Source organism: Hypanus sabinus, chromosome 5, assembly GCF_030144855.1.
Source record: "Hypanus sabinus isolate sHypSab1 chromosome 5, sHypSab1.hap1, whole genome shotgun sequence".
Lineage (NCBI taxonomy): Eukaryota > Metazoa > Chordata > Chondrichthyes > Myliobatiformes > Dasyatidae > Hypanus > Hypanus sabinus.
In genome coordinates, this window is record NC_082710.1 from 54,229,852 (window position 1) to 54,245,902 (window position 16,051).

The 16,051-nt window shown below is 38.2% G+C and overlaps 1 protein-coding gene across 4 annotated transcripts in view; it reads left to right on the top strand.

Moving 5' to 3' along the window:
* Positions 1-16,051, top strand: part of smarca2 (SWI/SNF related, matrix associated, actin dependent regulator of chromatin, subfamily a, member 2) — a 118,606-nt gene that overhangs the window by 70,689 nt on the left and 31,866 nt on the right. For 3 of the 4 annotated variants that reach the window (XM_059969959.1, XM_059969960.1, XM_059969958.1), the window contains exons 22-27: positions 692-778; positions 1,648-1,694; positions 2,192-2,358; positions 9,075-9,238; positions 10,270-10,497; positions 13,702-13,740. In XM_059969959.1, the coding sequence (XP_059825942.1) occupies positions 692-778; positions 1,648-1,694; positions 2,192-2,358; positions 9,075-9,238; positions 10,270-10,497; positions 13,702-13,740 (732 nt within the window). The remainder of the gene's footprint in view (positions 1-691; positions 779-1,647; positions 1,695-2,191; positions 2,359-9,074; positions 9,239-10,269; positions 10,498-13,701; positions 13,741-16,051) is intronic. The other variant, XM_059969961.1, reaches the window with a different exon arrangement.

The following is a 16,051-nucleotide window of genomic DNA, read 5'->3' on the forward strand; positions in this document are numbered from 1 at the left end:
TGCACAATTTACCAGCTGCTTAGTATCATTGCATCTCAAGACTACCCACTGTTATTAACACTCTGACCAAGTTATCGTTCCTCTTGTATTCACATCTAAGCTCTTGCCTTAAAGTATGTATGTCAAATACAGATTCACCATCAAGGTAGAGATGCTGCTTGCTAGTGTAACAAATAATTTAATGAGATTGATCAAAGAAAGAGCAACCTTGTTAAATTATATACCATTATATACTATAGTCCAAATATATATTATAGTACATATATTATTGATTACAAGAGTGTTCTAACTTTCTAGTTGCTTTCTGACTGAAAAGGAGAAAAAGATGTACTCAGTCATTTTCTGTGTGGCTGTAACATCTATTTAGATTTCAAGTTAAAGTGTGCAAACAATTATCTTATAGTTAATTCTACAGATTGATTCTTGCTATCTACTTCTACATGGATAAAGTGACAAGCTGATTGCATATTTGTTCCTTTACATGTACTCTTCTATTGTGCTATCAAAACATAAGTCACTATAACTGTTACTTCTATATGGACAAAGTTAGCCTGGTCATTTTCAAATTAATACTGAGTGAAATAAATGTGTTTGTCAAATAATATTACCTGTGAAATATATGCATGTATGCTTTAAGTTTATAGAAACAGTAGCAATTTATTTTTCTTTTAATTCTTGTGTTTCCCTACAGGGCAAAGGTGGTGCTAAAACTCTCATGAATACCATCATGCAGCTGAGAAAAATATGCAATCATCCCTTCATGTTTCAACATATAGAGGTAAGTTCATGATTGCATTGAATTTTTCTTGGATGGATGAGAAGTGGCAGCTGATAAGACAGTTGTGGGGGGGGTGGTGGAAGAGTGTAATTGGTTCCTTCCTCTGCCTACATGAGTGTTATGTGCTTGTAACATTTTGACCTGTTGGTCTGCAATACTTTAATTTGAACAATCATAGGTCAAAGGTTTCTCTGAGTCAGAGGAAATAATTCCCTCAAGGAAGCTTTCAACAAATCTTTATTTATTTTTTCTTTTTGCGAAGAATAGCAAGTCATTTTTCAGACACCTGTTGCCTGTCAAGCAAACAAGTTGGCCTACTCAATTTGGTCAACTGACTGAAACTTAAACTTCAATACTGGGGTGTTGGACCAGGAGGGTCATTGATGTTGTCTTTCTTAGCCTTCTAAAGAGTTGGGTGGATTTTGCAAAGAAAGTATTGATGATAATTTTCTCAGTGTCTTGACTTGTTCTGCTGTAAGTAGTCTAGGTTTCAGAAGCTTCTGGGTGGACGGGGATTACTGATGCCATTTAGACCGTGAGCCATTTTGCCTGGTCTGAAATTTTGATCTTCAAATACTCTGTTAAGTGCCAGTATAATCTTTTTGATTTAAAGGGGGTTATGGGCATTAAGCATTGACTTGCAGTTTGTATAGCATATGCATAGGTGGAAATTTGTATTTGGGAATGTTTATCTGCTAAATACTGTAAATTGGAAATGAATTGGATATAGCCAAATTATAATTTGTTCTGACACTTTAGTGAAAGATCACTCTCCCACCCCCAACTCTTTCCCGTAGGTACTCAATATGTGTGAATTGTATAATTCTTAATTGCATAGTCTAGTAACTAATTCTGTCTTGCTGTTGTAGGAATCTTTTGCTGAACACCTAGGTTATAATGGAGGACTCATTACTGGGTGAGTAGTAAAACCTACTACTCAGCTTTTGAAACTAATGTTGGAATTTCAGGTTTTGCAAGTTAAATTCAAGCTGGCAAACTTAGTGCATTTTAATCGAGACTATTTTCATTTTTTATTGTAGCATTTAACAAGGTTAGTGAATTAAGCTAAACTGTAGAAAATATGATCCTTTCAATGATCTTTATTTCTATCTTGAACAGATGGCTATACAGTTTCCTTGCATCATGTAATAATTGAGGAAACTAGTTTTAGTCTTAAAATTGCCTTAACTGAGAATTGTGTCAGAATGAAAGCAAGATTATAACTTGTCCCTGATAATTTGCAGTTGGAATATTTAATCATGACAATTTCAATTTATGGTAGTTTATTGACTTGCAGTAATTATATCTTGTTCCTCTAGTGTAATGTTTGATACAGTATGCATTTAGTTGATTAATTTTAGAACGGACATTCAAAACATGCTACTTATCTAACTATGCAATTACTTTTTCTAGTCCTGATCTATATCGCGCTTCAGGAAAATTTGAATTACTGGACCGCATTTTGCCAAAACTACGAGTTACAAATCACAGGGTACTGCTATTCTGCCAGATGACCTCATTGATGACTATTATGGAAGACTACTTTGCATTCAGAAATTTTTTGTATTTGCGACTTGATGGTATGTTAGCATTTGGGAACTTGGGTGTAATTACCAAAATATTCTTGCTGTTCTGATTAAAGCCATTGTAAAATGCTGTAAATAGGAATTTGTGGAGCTATTTCAGTAGGAAGTGGTATACAATAGTCTTAATGTTGTATGGGGATGCAAATTGCTTCCTCAGTTGTTAGTGGTATCATGTGTATTGGCATAGTTAAGTAGTTTTTGAAAATCTGATACTGAATATTAGAACTTCCCATATATTCCTTCAATTAATGCTTCCATTTGGAGAGTATTCTTTTATAAATATCAGATTAAAATCTAATATTTTCCTAACACGTTTCAATAAGTATCATCCAGGAGCACTGGTAAAGTGCTTTGAGAGGTTGGTCATGAGCAGTGACCTGGATCAACTCCAATTTGCCTACTTTCACAACAGGTAAACAGCAGATGCCATTTCATTGGCCCTTTACTTCAACTTTGGAACATCTGGACAACTACGATGCTTGCATGAGGATGATCTTTATTAATCAGCTTAGCATTCAACATTATCATCCTCTAAATTTGTCAATAAGCTCCAAGACCTGGGCCTCAATACCCCACTCCCTGCATGCAACTGATCCTCGGTTACCTCACCTGCAGAGCCCAGTTAGTACAGACTGGCAACAACATCTCCCCAGTTACTCAGCATAGATGCACCACAAGGCTGTGCGCTTAGTCTCTGTTCTACTTACTTTATACTTGTGACGGTATGGTTGAGTACAGCTCCAATGCCATATTTAAGTTTGCTGACTACATTGCTGTTGTTGGACGAATCAAAGGTGGTGACAAATTGGCATGTAGGAGGGAAAGTTAGTTGAATGGTGGTACGGCAATAACTCTCTCTAAACATCAGCAAAACAAAAGATCTGATTATTAATCACAGGAGGAAGTAGCCAGAGGTCATCATTAAGGGATTGGAAGAGGAGAGGGTCTGTAACTTTAAAATTCGTTGGCTTTATCATATCAAAGGATCTGTCCTGGGACCATTGCAAAGAAGGCATGACAGTGCCTCTACTTTTAGAATCAGTTTTAATATCACCTGCATATGTCATTGAAGCAGAATAAAGGGTGTAAAGGTAGTAAGGTAGAGGGGCTAAAGTGTGTGTACTTCAATGCAAGAAGCATCAGGAACAAAGGTGATGAACTGAGAGCTAGAATACATAACATGGAATTATGAGGTAGTGGCCATTACGGAGACCTGGCTGGCACCAGGGCAGGAATGGATGATCAATATTCCTGAATTTCAGTGTTTTAAAAGGGATGGGGGGGGAAGGGAAGGAGGGGTGGCATTACTGGTCAGGGATACTATTACAGCTACAGAAGGGCGGGTAATGTAGCAGGATCCTCTTTTGATTCAGTATGGGTGGAAGTCAGGAACAGGACGGGAGCAGTTATTCTACTGGGAGTATACCAGCCCTCTGGTAGCAGCAGAGGTACCGAGGAGCAAATTGGGAGGCAGATTTTGTAAAGGTGCAAAAATAACAGGGTTGTTATATTAGCTTCCCTAATATTGATTGGCACCTGATTAGTTCCAGTGGTTTTGATGGGGCAGAGTTTAAGTGTGTCCAGGATGGATTCCTGTCACAGTATGTTCACAGGCTGAGAAGGGGGAATGTCATACTGGATCTAGTATTAGGTAACAAACCAGGTCAGGTCACAGATCTCTCAGTGGGTAAGCATCTGGGGGACTGTGACCACCGCTCCCTGGCCTTTAGCATTATCATGGAAAAGGATAGAATCAGAGAGGACAGGAAAATTTTTGATGGGGAAGGGCAAATTATGAGGCTATAAGGCTAGAACTTGCGGGTGTGAATTGGGATGATGTTTTTGCAGGGCAGCGTACTGTGGACATTTAGTCGATGTTTAGGGATCTCTTGCAGGATGTTAGGGATAAATTGGTCCCGGTGAGGAAGATAAAGAATGGTAGGGTGAAGGAACCATGGGTGACAAGTGAGGTAGAAAAATCTAGTCATGAGGTTTAGGAAGAAAGGATCAAATGGGGCTATTTAGGAATATAGGGTAGCAAGAAAGGAGCTTAAGAAGGGGCTGAGGAGAGCAAGAAGGGGGCATGAGAAGGTCTTGGCGAGTAGGGTAAAGGAAAACCCCGAGGCATTCTTCAATTATGTGAAGAACAAAAGAATGACAGGAGTGAAGGTAGGACCGATTAGAGGTAAAGGTGGGAAGATGTGCCTGGAGGTTGTGGAAGTGAGTGAGGTCCTCAATGAATACTTCTCTTTGGTATTCACCAATGAGAGGGAACTTGATGATGGTGAGGACAATATGAGTGAGGTTGAAGTTCTGAAGCATGTTGATATTAAGGGAGAGGAGGTGTTGGAGTTGTTAAAATATATTAGGACAGATAAGTCCCCGGGGCCTGACGGAATACTCCCCAGGCTGCTTCACGAGGTGAGGGAAGAGATTGCTGAGCCTCTGGCTAGGATCTTTATGTCCTCTTTGTCTACGGGAATGGTATCAGAGGATCGGAGGGAGGAGAATGTTGTCCCCTTGTTCAGAAAAGGTAGCAGGGATAGTCCAGGTAATTACAGACCAGTGAGCCTTGCATCTGTGGTGGGAAGGCTATTGGAAAAGATTCTTAAAGATAGGATCTATGGGCATTTAAAGAATCGTGGTCTGATCAGGGACAGTCAGCATGGCTTTGTGAAGGGCAGATCATGTCTAACAAGCCTGATAGAGCTCTTTGAGGAGGTGACCAGGCACATAGCTGAGGGTAGTGCTGTGGATGTGATCTATGTGGATTTTAGTAAGGCATTTGATAAGGTTCCACACAGTAGACTTATTCATAAAGTCAGAAGGCATGGGATCCAGGGCAGTTTGACCAGGTGGATTCAGAATTGGCTTGCCTGCAGAAAGCAGGGGGTCGTGGTGGAGGGAGTACATTCGGATTGGAGGGTTGTGACTAGTGGTGTCCCACAAGTGTCGCTTCTGGGACCCCTACTTTTCGTGATTTTTATTAACAACCTGGATGTGGGGGTAGAAGGGTGGATTGGCAAGTTTGCAGATGACTCGAAGGTTGGTGGTGGTGTGGATAGTGTAGAGGATTGTCTAAGATTGCAGAGAGACATTGATAGGATGCGGAAGTGGCAGATAGAGTTCAACCTGGAGAAGTGTGAGGTGGTACACTTTGGAAGGACAAGGATACTTGGTAGTGTGGAGGAGCAGGGGGATCTGGGGGTACATGTCCACAGATCCTTGAAAGTTGCCTCATGGATATATAGGATAGTTAGGAAAGGTTATGGGGTGTTAGCTTTCATAAGTCGAGGGATAAAGTTTGAGTTGTGAGGTAATGATGCAGCTCTATAAAACTCTAGTTAGGCCACATTTGGAGTACTGTGTCCAGTTCTGGTTGCCTCAGTATAGGAAGGATGTGGAAGCATTGGAAAGGGTACAGAAGAGATTTACCAGGATGCTGCCTGGTTTAGAGAGTATGCATTATAATCATAGATGGGAGCTAGGGCTTTACTCTCTGGAGAGAAGGAGGATGAGAGGAGACATGATAGAGATATACAAGATATTAAGAGTAATAGATAGAGTGGACAGCCAGCACCTCTTCCCCAGGGCACAACTGCTCAATACAAGAGGACATGGCTTTAAGGTAAGGGGTGGGAAGTTCAAGGGGGATATTAGAGAAAGGTTTTTTACTCAGAGTGGTTGGTGCATGGAATGCACTGCCCGAGTCTGTGGTGGAGGTAGATACACTGGTGAAATTTAAGAGACTACTAGACAGGTATATGGAGGAATTTAGAGTGGGGGGGATATATGGGAGGCAGGGTTTAAGGGTCGGCAAAGCATTGTAGGCTGAAGGTCCTGTATTGTGCTGTACTATTCTATGTTCTATGTCATGAAATTTGTTGTTTTGCAGTAGCAGTTCATTGCAATATATAATAAAAACTATGAATTGTAGTAAGTATCTATAAAAAAATAAATAATTTGGTGCAGAAAGTGGGGAAAAAATAGTGAAGTAATGTTCATGGGTTCATTGTCCATTAAGAAATCTGAAGGCGGAGGGCGGATGGGGAAGAAGTTTTTACTGAAACTTTGACTGTGTATTTTCAGGCTCCTGCACCAGTTCTTTGATGAGAAGAAATCATGTCCTGAAGGGGTGGTCCTTAATGATGGATGCCACCTTTTTGAGGCGTTGCCTTTTGAAGGTGTCTTCATTGCTGGGGAGGGTAGTGCCGATCATGGAGATGGCTGAGTTTACTCATTTCTGCAGCTTTTTGCAATGCTGTGCAGTGACCCCTCCATACCAGACAGTGATGCAACCAGTTAGAATGCTCTCCATAGTACATTAGTAGAAGTTTGCAAATGTCTTTAGTGACATATCAATTCTCAATCTCCTAATGAAAACTAGCTGTTGTAATTGTTAGCCCAGGATAGATCCTCAGAGATATTGACACCCAGGAACCTGAAACTGCTCACTCTTTCCACTTCTGATCCCTTGAAGAGGACTGGTGGGTGTTACCTCAACTTCCACTTCCTGATCAATTCCTTGATCTTACTGATGCTGAGTGCAAGGTTGTTGCTGCGACACCACTTGACCAGCTAATCTATCTCGCTCCTGTATTCCTCCTTTACACCATCTGAAATTCTGCCAATAATAATTGTGGTTACAGATGGCATTTGAGGTGTGCTAGTCTTGCTTTTCATTGGGGGAAGGAGGATATTATTTCCAATCTCCACAGATTGTGGTCTCCCAGTGAGGAAGTCGAGGAGTCAGTTACAGAGGGAGTTTCAGAGGCCCAGGTTTAGGAGCATGTTGATGAGAACTGGGGGGATGATTGTGCTGAACACTTGAGCTTTAGTCAGTCAACAGCAGCATGACATAGATTTAATATGTCACCTACAACTTTGACAGACTTGTAGCTGCATGGTGGTGTGTATTCTAACAGATTGCATCTTTGCCTGGTGTGGAAACACCAATGCCTAGGAATGAAAAATCAACAGAAATTGGTGGATATGGCCTAGTCCATCACAGGACATCATTGAGCTTATTTACATGGAATGCTGCCACAGGAAAGCAACATCCATTATCAAGGACCCCCCCCCCCCCGCGCACCCACCCCATGCTCTCTGCTCAAAACTACCTTCAGGCAGGAGATACGGCAGTATTTGGATCCCACACCACCAGGTTTGGTAACAGTTATTACCTTACAACCATCAGGTTCCTGAACCGGCATGGATAACTTTGCCAAGTGCAACTCTGAACCTAACCTGATTCCCCAACCTACCAACTCACTTCCTCAGTGTTATTTATTTTTTGTTTGTACAATTTATCTTCTTTTACACATTGTATGTCATTCTTGTTTATGTGTAGATTTGATAAATTCTATTGTGTTTCTTCATTTTCCTGAAAATGCCCTGAAGGAACTCAATATCATGGTGACATGTATACTTTGACTTTAACATATCCTGCCCAAACTGATCACAGTCGGCCCTCCTTATCCGTGGGGAATTGGTTCCAAGACCCCTCACGGATACCAAAAAAACATGGATGCTCAAGTCTCTTATATAAAATGGCGTAGTATTTGCATATAACCTTCCACATCCTCCCATATACTTTAAATCATCTCTAGATGTACTTATAGTACCTAATACAATGTATATATTATGTAAATAGTTGTTATACTGTATTGTTTAGGGAATAATTACAAGAAAAAAGTCTGTACACGAGACACGGGGCGAACAGTGCTCAAACAACAAGTGCTGGAGAGAGAACTTACGGGTTTACCTGATCCGCAGTTGGTTGAATTCGTGCATGTGGAACCTACAGATAATGAAGGCTGACTGTATTTGTTTTTTTAAAATTTGTAGTGAAACATTTACCATCCATTCAGGGCTTAATAGCGCCCTTGGATACCTGGTTTAAAGCAGGGCTCTTTGTTGAAAATAGAAACTTAACAGGTGTAGTTGTAGATTTCTCTTCTGTGGAAAATGAGAAATTTCATGTAATGGGATGGGTTTAACATTGGAAGTGGGAACAACATTCATGAATGTACTTTGAACCACCCTTGGCTTGAGTTTTATTTCTTATTAAAAGCAATTTGTGTGGATACACAATTGTGAATTCCCATTGTGTTCCTGCATCTAATTGTAATGACTTCCCATTACAACCGATAACCCTTTCTTTGTCTTGCAGCTCTGTGATTAAGAGTCTCTTAATATCCCTATTGTATCAGCCACTACTGACACCCCTAGTGGTGTGTTCCAGACACCTACAAAAACTATCTTTGACATCTCCCCTAAACGTTTTTACATTCCCTTTAATCAGAATTTGTCTGGTATTGGCCAGTGCTACCCTGGGGAAAAGGTGCCGGCTGTCCACTTTGTCTGTGCCACTCATAATCTTTTACATCTCTATGAAGTCACCTCTCATCCTGTTTTTGTCAAAGAGAAATGCCCTAGCTCACTCAATTAGTTTTCCTTATAGCGTGTTCCCTAATCTAGGCACCATCCTGATAAATCTCCTCTGCACGCTCTCTAACACTTACACATTGTTCCTATGACCAGAGTTTTATAGAGCTGCTAAATTATCTCATGGCTCTTGAGCTCAGTCTCCTGACTAATGAATGGCAACCATATGCCATCTGAACACTTGCACACTTTAGGATCTGTGGATTTGAAATGGAAATACCTATATTTTGCTATTGAGCTCAGGACCTTTTATCCATACACAGGAACAACTAAAGCAGAGGACCGTGGTGCTTTGTTGAAAATGTTCAATGAAGAAAACTCAAAATATTTTATATTCTTGCTGAGTACACGTGCTGGCGGCCTTGGTTTGAATCTTCAAGCAGCTGATACTGTTATCATTTTTGACAGTGATTGGAATCCACATCAGGTATGAGATTTATTTTGGTGAAAAAATCCTAAAGCATCTATAAATCCAATTTCTGTTTCATCTGTCAGTCTTCAACAGTGAGATTCTCTCAACTTCTGCTACAACATACAGAAGTAAAGTTTTTTTTGTACTTGGCCGTTTCTTGTGTAGCATTGAACATAAACCAGTATAGCACAGGATTAGGCCCTTTGGCTCATGATGTCTGTGTGGAACATCAGAATCAGAATCAGACTTTAATCGCCAAGTACCTGTGCACATACAAGGAATTTACTTCTGGCAGATGTTGTCTCTCTGCTCATAACAATAATAATGATAAATATAAATGAAAATATAGGTTATACATACAGGTAGTGCAATCCAAGTAATAGTTAGCCGACAGTTAAACTAGATCTTTTCTGACTGCACATTATCCATATGCTTCAATTCCCTACATATTCAGGTATCTATCGTGTCTGCATCAACCAGTACCCTGCCAGCCCATTTCAACACCTGCCACTCTGTATCAAAAAGGAAAAACTTGCCTCGCTTATCTTTCTTAAACATCTCCCTCTTGCCTTGATGGCATCCTAGTTAATATTTGATATTTCTGTCCTGGGAGAAAGGTTCTATCTGTCTATCCTGTTGATGCTTCTCAAAATTTTATAAATTTCTATCAGGTCTCTTCCCCATCCAGCCTTTGACACTACATAGAGAACAGCCTAAGTTGGTCCAATCTCTCCTTGAAGCTCATGCCCTTTAATCCAGGTAACTTCCTTAGCCCAAAGCTTCCATGTCCTTGTAATGGGCTGACCTGAAATGATCACAATACTCTCCATTTGTGGCCTGACCAAAATTTTATTTTGCTGATAAAGTGAAAAAAAATTATCTTATCCTTTCATTTTGAGATAAATGGCTACAAAATGAGAAAAATTACATAACTTGAACTTTGCACCATATAAATAAACTGCAAGTTAGTTGGAGACTTTCTGATTAAAGCTATTTCATCCATCTTTTGCTGAGAATTTGTGTATTTATTCTTGTGCATCTCCTAGGATTTACAAGCCCAAGATAGAGCACATCGTATTGGACAGCAGAATGAAGTTCGAGTCTTGCGCCTGTGCACAGTCAACAGTGTGGAAGAAAAGATTCTCGCTGCTGCCAAATACAAGCTTAATGTGGACCAAAAGGTTATCCAAGCTGGTATGTTTGATCAAAAATCTTCAAGTCATGAGCGCCGAGCTTTCCTGCAAGCTTTATTGGAGCATGAGGAACAGAATGAGGTATGTAAGCGTTTTATTACCATGATGTCTGAACATCCTTTGCAATTTATGTTGGAAAATAAAGTATTTATTTTGTTTTTAAAAAATCACATGACTTAAGGGTATATGGAATAATACTTGTAAAGCTAAGAGTTTGTGTGCATAAAGTACATAAATTAGCATTTATTTTAAAGCCATCATGATTTATAGAAAATTGCCATAGTTTTGTAATCCAGGCTGTATGATCACAGTTCACAGTCTCATTTTGAAAGTTCACTGCATGATTCAGTTGTAGGTGCAAATGAACTTTGGGAGAAAATTTGAAGGACTGAGAATTTATCTGGATACCCTTTCTACATCTTGTTTTCTCTTACTGAAATGTTCACTTAGTCCTCATTTTTAAGCTGACATGCTCCATTTGCTATATTCAGCCTTTATCAATAGCTTTGACCAAAAGAGCAGTAGTTATTGATAACCGATAGGTACTTCCTACTGCAGAGATAGTTTTAATTTGTTAATCAATTAAATAGACTAAGTACTTGGTAGTCAAATAGCAAAATACTGAGTCATTTTAAAAACGAAGTATATAATCTACATCAGAAACCATATAGTTATGTATACCACCAAATGAAACAGTGTTCCTTTGGATCAAGGTGCTTAACACAGTACTTATAACTAGTACACAACACAAAGTAATATTGCCACAAATAAATGTAAAATATTTTCCAGAAGATTGATAATTAAGATGATGTGCATTTATAATACAAGTTTAAAAGGTAAACAGTATAACTAATTGGTGCTTCATATTGGGTAGTGGCGGGGGGAGAAGCTGGTTCTCATCCTAACAGTCCTCTTCCTAATGCTACAATACCTCCAGCCTGATGATAGGGGGTCAAAGAAGTTGAGATGGATGGGAGGATTTCATGACAATGCTAAGGGCCCAGTGTATGCAGCACTCCTAATGAATATCTCTAGTAAAAGAGAACCCCCCCCCATAGTCCTCTCAGGAGCCCTTGCAGCTCTTTGTAGGTCTTGCAGTCAAGTGCCGTGCAGTTCCTGGACCAGGCAGTGATGCAGCTGGTCTGGACGTTCTCAATTGCAGTCAAGTGCCGTGCAGTTCCTGTACCAGGCAGTGATGCAGCTGGTCAGGACATTGGTTAGAATTGAGGGGGGAAGCCCCTCCCGCCTCAGTCTTCTCAGGAAGTGGAGATGCTGCTGTGCCTTCTTGACTAAAGAGGTGATGTTGAGGAACCAGGTGAGATTCTCTGTTATGAGCATTTCCAGAAATTTCATGCAACATTTATGTTTTTATTTTTAAATGCGCAGTTAGTTTGCCTTGATTGTACTTGCAAAACTTGAAGTGAAAGGAGTGCTTTTCAATTGGTTTATAGATTGTGGTCCACATTCAATAAAATCTGCAACAGGAAAGGCACTGTGGAAGAAATTCAAGCAGAAAGATTTACTTTTGGAAGTATATTTATGAAGATATTTTGATTTTATTATTTGCGCACATCATACCTGAAAAGACAAATTCTTAATTGTTTCACAAAGAGATTAGTTACATCTCATTCTAGTGATTAAAATCATGGTTTAAATGTGTACAATAGATTTTCATAAACAAAAGCCATGATCCTCTATGCACACACATCCTAAAACTTAGATAACTGGTATGTTTTTACAATATACTCAGATATCTTAGTTGTTCACTTCACTAGAGGGACCATTCACTAATCTATGTAGCCATAGAGAAATTTGGATATTGAAAATTTCTGAGACATCCAATATATTTAGGCTTTATGGAATAAACTGCATGTGTCCATTAACAAATGCTGTGAGACATGAGACGCAGTATTTTTAAGTACTTAGAGATAAGCTTAATTACAGAATATCTCATTATCGTATAGGTTCTTGGTATTCATCTCTTTATGATGAATATAAAATCTAAATATTTACAACCGTAAGTGCAGCCCTTTTGTCTATATTATAATAGATAAATTATACTATAGCAATTTGATCACTTATCATGGGTACTTTTCTTGCCATTAAATCTAACATCTGCAGTTTCTTTAGTATCAATCTATTTGTTCGAAAAACAAAATACTAAATCCTTTAAAAATGTCTATTTTTTGCATATTTACAGAATATGCATTTTACCATGGAATTTGAAGTATAAACTGAATTGCTAACAGAAATGTGAATTGTACCATTTCCATCCAATTGTATCTTTAACTTTTAGTTATGTTAATATAATGCAGAGTTCATGGTCCACATATATTGGATGTTAGAAAATTCAAGTAGTTTCAGATTGCAGAGGGATGATTGATTCCAGTCTAAATTTTTATGGTGAGCCATTTTGTCCAGCAGTAACTTGCCTTTAAATCCTGTGTTCTTAATTAATATTTGCCACCCTATGGCAAGTTTCAGATTAGTTTTAATTAGTATCCACATTAGCTACAAACCCAAAAATATTGTGCAGCCAATAGTGATGAAGAAAACCATATTTTAAATATGTTGAATATTTAAGTTTAATTGATTTGTTACGGAGGAAGGGGTATGAAGTAATGGACCCTGTAAATGCAGTCTTTAGGAGTTGCCTGGATATTTCTAGTAATACAACCAAGGTATTTCTTAATACGGTGTGTGGAAAATACAGCCTCTGTGCCAGAAAGTCACCAAATTCATGTAGGTATTTTACTAGGGTGTCAATGGAAATTCAATGAATTTACAGGGTCTGTAGAAAGTTTACAATCAATCAGACATCTTTTGCCAGGTCTGTAGCAGTTAATGAGTACTCCTGTTACAGCTAGACTGAATTTAATTAACTAACTTTGAGCAAACATTACATTCATAGTTTCTTTCAAAGAGAATCACACTGCAAATATGTATTTAATGGCCCGAAAAACAATTCTGCTAAATTGCTTGGCGATTACATTCCTCTACAAACATCAATATTTTTCATATGTGATTGGCATTTTTATTTTAAAATTCTATCCTGAAAAGCAAAGGATCAAAACTATTCTGATTAAATTAAACTGATGAGGAGTGACCATTTCCATTGTCCAAAGTTGCTTGAATTCAGCAAAGCAATCATAACAAATGATTTCCCCTTTTAAAATGGCTAATTTCAGTTTTCTCTCAAATGTGTAATCCTCAAGTGTACTGAACCATCTAGTAGTGTATTGTTGGAGAAATCAGTGTTGTAACATTGCATTCTTTCACCACCAGGGGGACACCAATGCTTCTCCTTCCTGCAGTACTGCCTGGGTAGGATAACATTACTGGCCGGCTTGTGACTTATAGCTGTGCTCAATAACTTTTAAATGAGTATATGCTACAAACAGTGTCTTATTTATGCGCTGTATTTTATACTTAATCAGCTGATTTATTATTAATAGAAAGCAAGCTAGCAGGGTTGGAGTTTTTCAGTAAAATGTTTAGTCATCTAAAATTTACAAATAATTAAATCTCTGATTAAACATCTGAAAGGCTCTCAACTTTCAATAATGGATGGCTATGCACAAAATACATAACAGCTTAATCCTATGGTTCTTTTAACCGGATAGTATGTTTACTGTAAAATCCTTGTTTCAATAATTTAGCTTTTTTGTTTCGTGCTTTTTGGAAATCTTGAACCATCCTTTATGACGTTTGCCAATGTAATTGGTCAAAAATAATAGTGTAAAGTTCCACTATTTACAATTATTACCTATAATGGGCATTTGAGAATTCTTGAGGGGAGTGAGAAGAATAGGATTTTGTAATGCTTAGTGACTGTTCTCTCAGCTAATGCTAGTTGATAAGAAAAGAAATAATAGAAATTGGATAAGTGAAGCATATGCCTAAATGAAAATTTCAGATGCAGCAAAGTGAGAAATATGCAGTGAGCACTTTAGTGAAATAAAATTGTAATAAAAATAGTCAAAGGTCACTATAATCGTGAAGTATTAAAAATAAGTTATAACGGAGTTTTTGACTGTTTTTAAATTTCCAAAAAATACAGTGGATTCCGGTTAATTGAGACACGTCCAAACCAGTACATTTTGGCCCAATTAGGTGGCTGTCCTAATTAGCCGAAGATTCATGGAAATAGTTAAAGGGGTATATTTTTAAAAAAACTGAATAACAAATTATGTATTTAAATGAAATACAGAACAAAGTTCTACCAATACTACTGCAGTACTATAAAATTGTTTTAGTTTCTAAAGCTTATCAACAGAGGAGTTCGAATGTATCATATTCTTTTGATTGTAAATGTACAAAATCCGTGCAGACACAGTGCAGATAATGGACTGCCTTTATACAATGCTTTCGATTGCATCTTCCAAATCTGCATCTTCATTGTAACATTCAAGATGTTTGTAGATACCTTCAAACTCTTCATAGTTTCTAACTTGAAGTAGTGAAATGTTTTCATTTTTACTCCTGGCTGTTTCTGACATTGGGCCTGAATGTTTGAAACCGCAGTGAGCTAAACCATTCTGAATTGACTTACTGATTATTTCTCTCCAAATATCAGTCACGAAAGTCACTGCTTTTTGAACACAGTGCACTCAACTGATGCTATTCAAAAATTGTTCGTTCAGAGCACAGTGTTGTGTCTACAGGCTACTAAGTGCGAACTGACCCTGGTTGGAAGCTGTTCAGTAACAGTCTCCTGTCCCGATTAAGCAGTATAGTATGAAAAATAAACAAGGGGAATCCCAGCAATTTTCACAAATAATTGGCTGCCCCAGTTAATCAATTGCCCAATTAAACAGAATCCACTGTATTTATTTCATCCTGGGAGGAATTGAGGTGTTTAAATAAATAAAACAAAAACATGCAAGCATGTAACCATTTGAATTGTGCTGTTTATTTTTTATTGTAATTTTTAATGCAACAGTTCAATCTAAACTTTGCAAATTCTGGTACAGCACAATTTTTGATCTAGTGAGAGTCTTGATGCTTACCAACAATGTCCAATAAAGTTGACTATCTGTCATTAATTGGAAATGCACAAATTTTAAAAAATGTTAATTATCGAGAAAATTTATAGGTCACCCACACTAATGAGGTGCCATTGTAACTAATGAAATAGACCAGCAAATTTAAAGAACCTCTGACACATAATAATTGTGTTAAATTCTGCAAGGATGCCCTAATTACTATGTGTTTGCATGTATGTGTGATTTGATACGTGCTTCATCTCCTCCCCTTTTATTTTCACTTACTATTTAACCAAAAATGATATTTAAAAGCTTTGTTCTAAATTATAACTGATGTTATTACCTGTACCCTCAATGTGCTGACTGTTGCTTGCATATAGTTCCATCTGCATCATCAGCCCTCTGGGATCTTGCTTACGTGGCCACTTTTCCTATGTGAATGTGGACGCAGTTGACAAGTTATTGAATGAGCAGGGAATATTACTTGAGCACGGTGATGTTTTTTCCTCCATGCCTTTCCATTCTTCTCACCAATCAGTATTCAAAATTTCTCATGGGATAGCACTTTCGAGTGGGAACCTTGCCTCAACTCTGCCCAGGGTAAAGCTGACTGTAGTATCAAAATTTTCTGCATTGTAGATCAGCTGAAC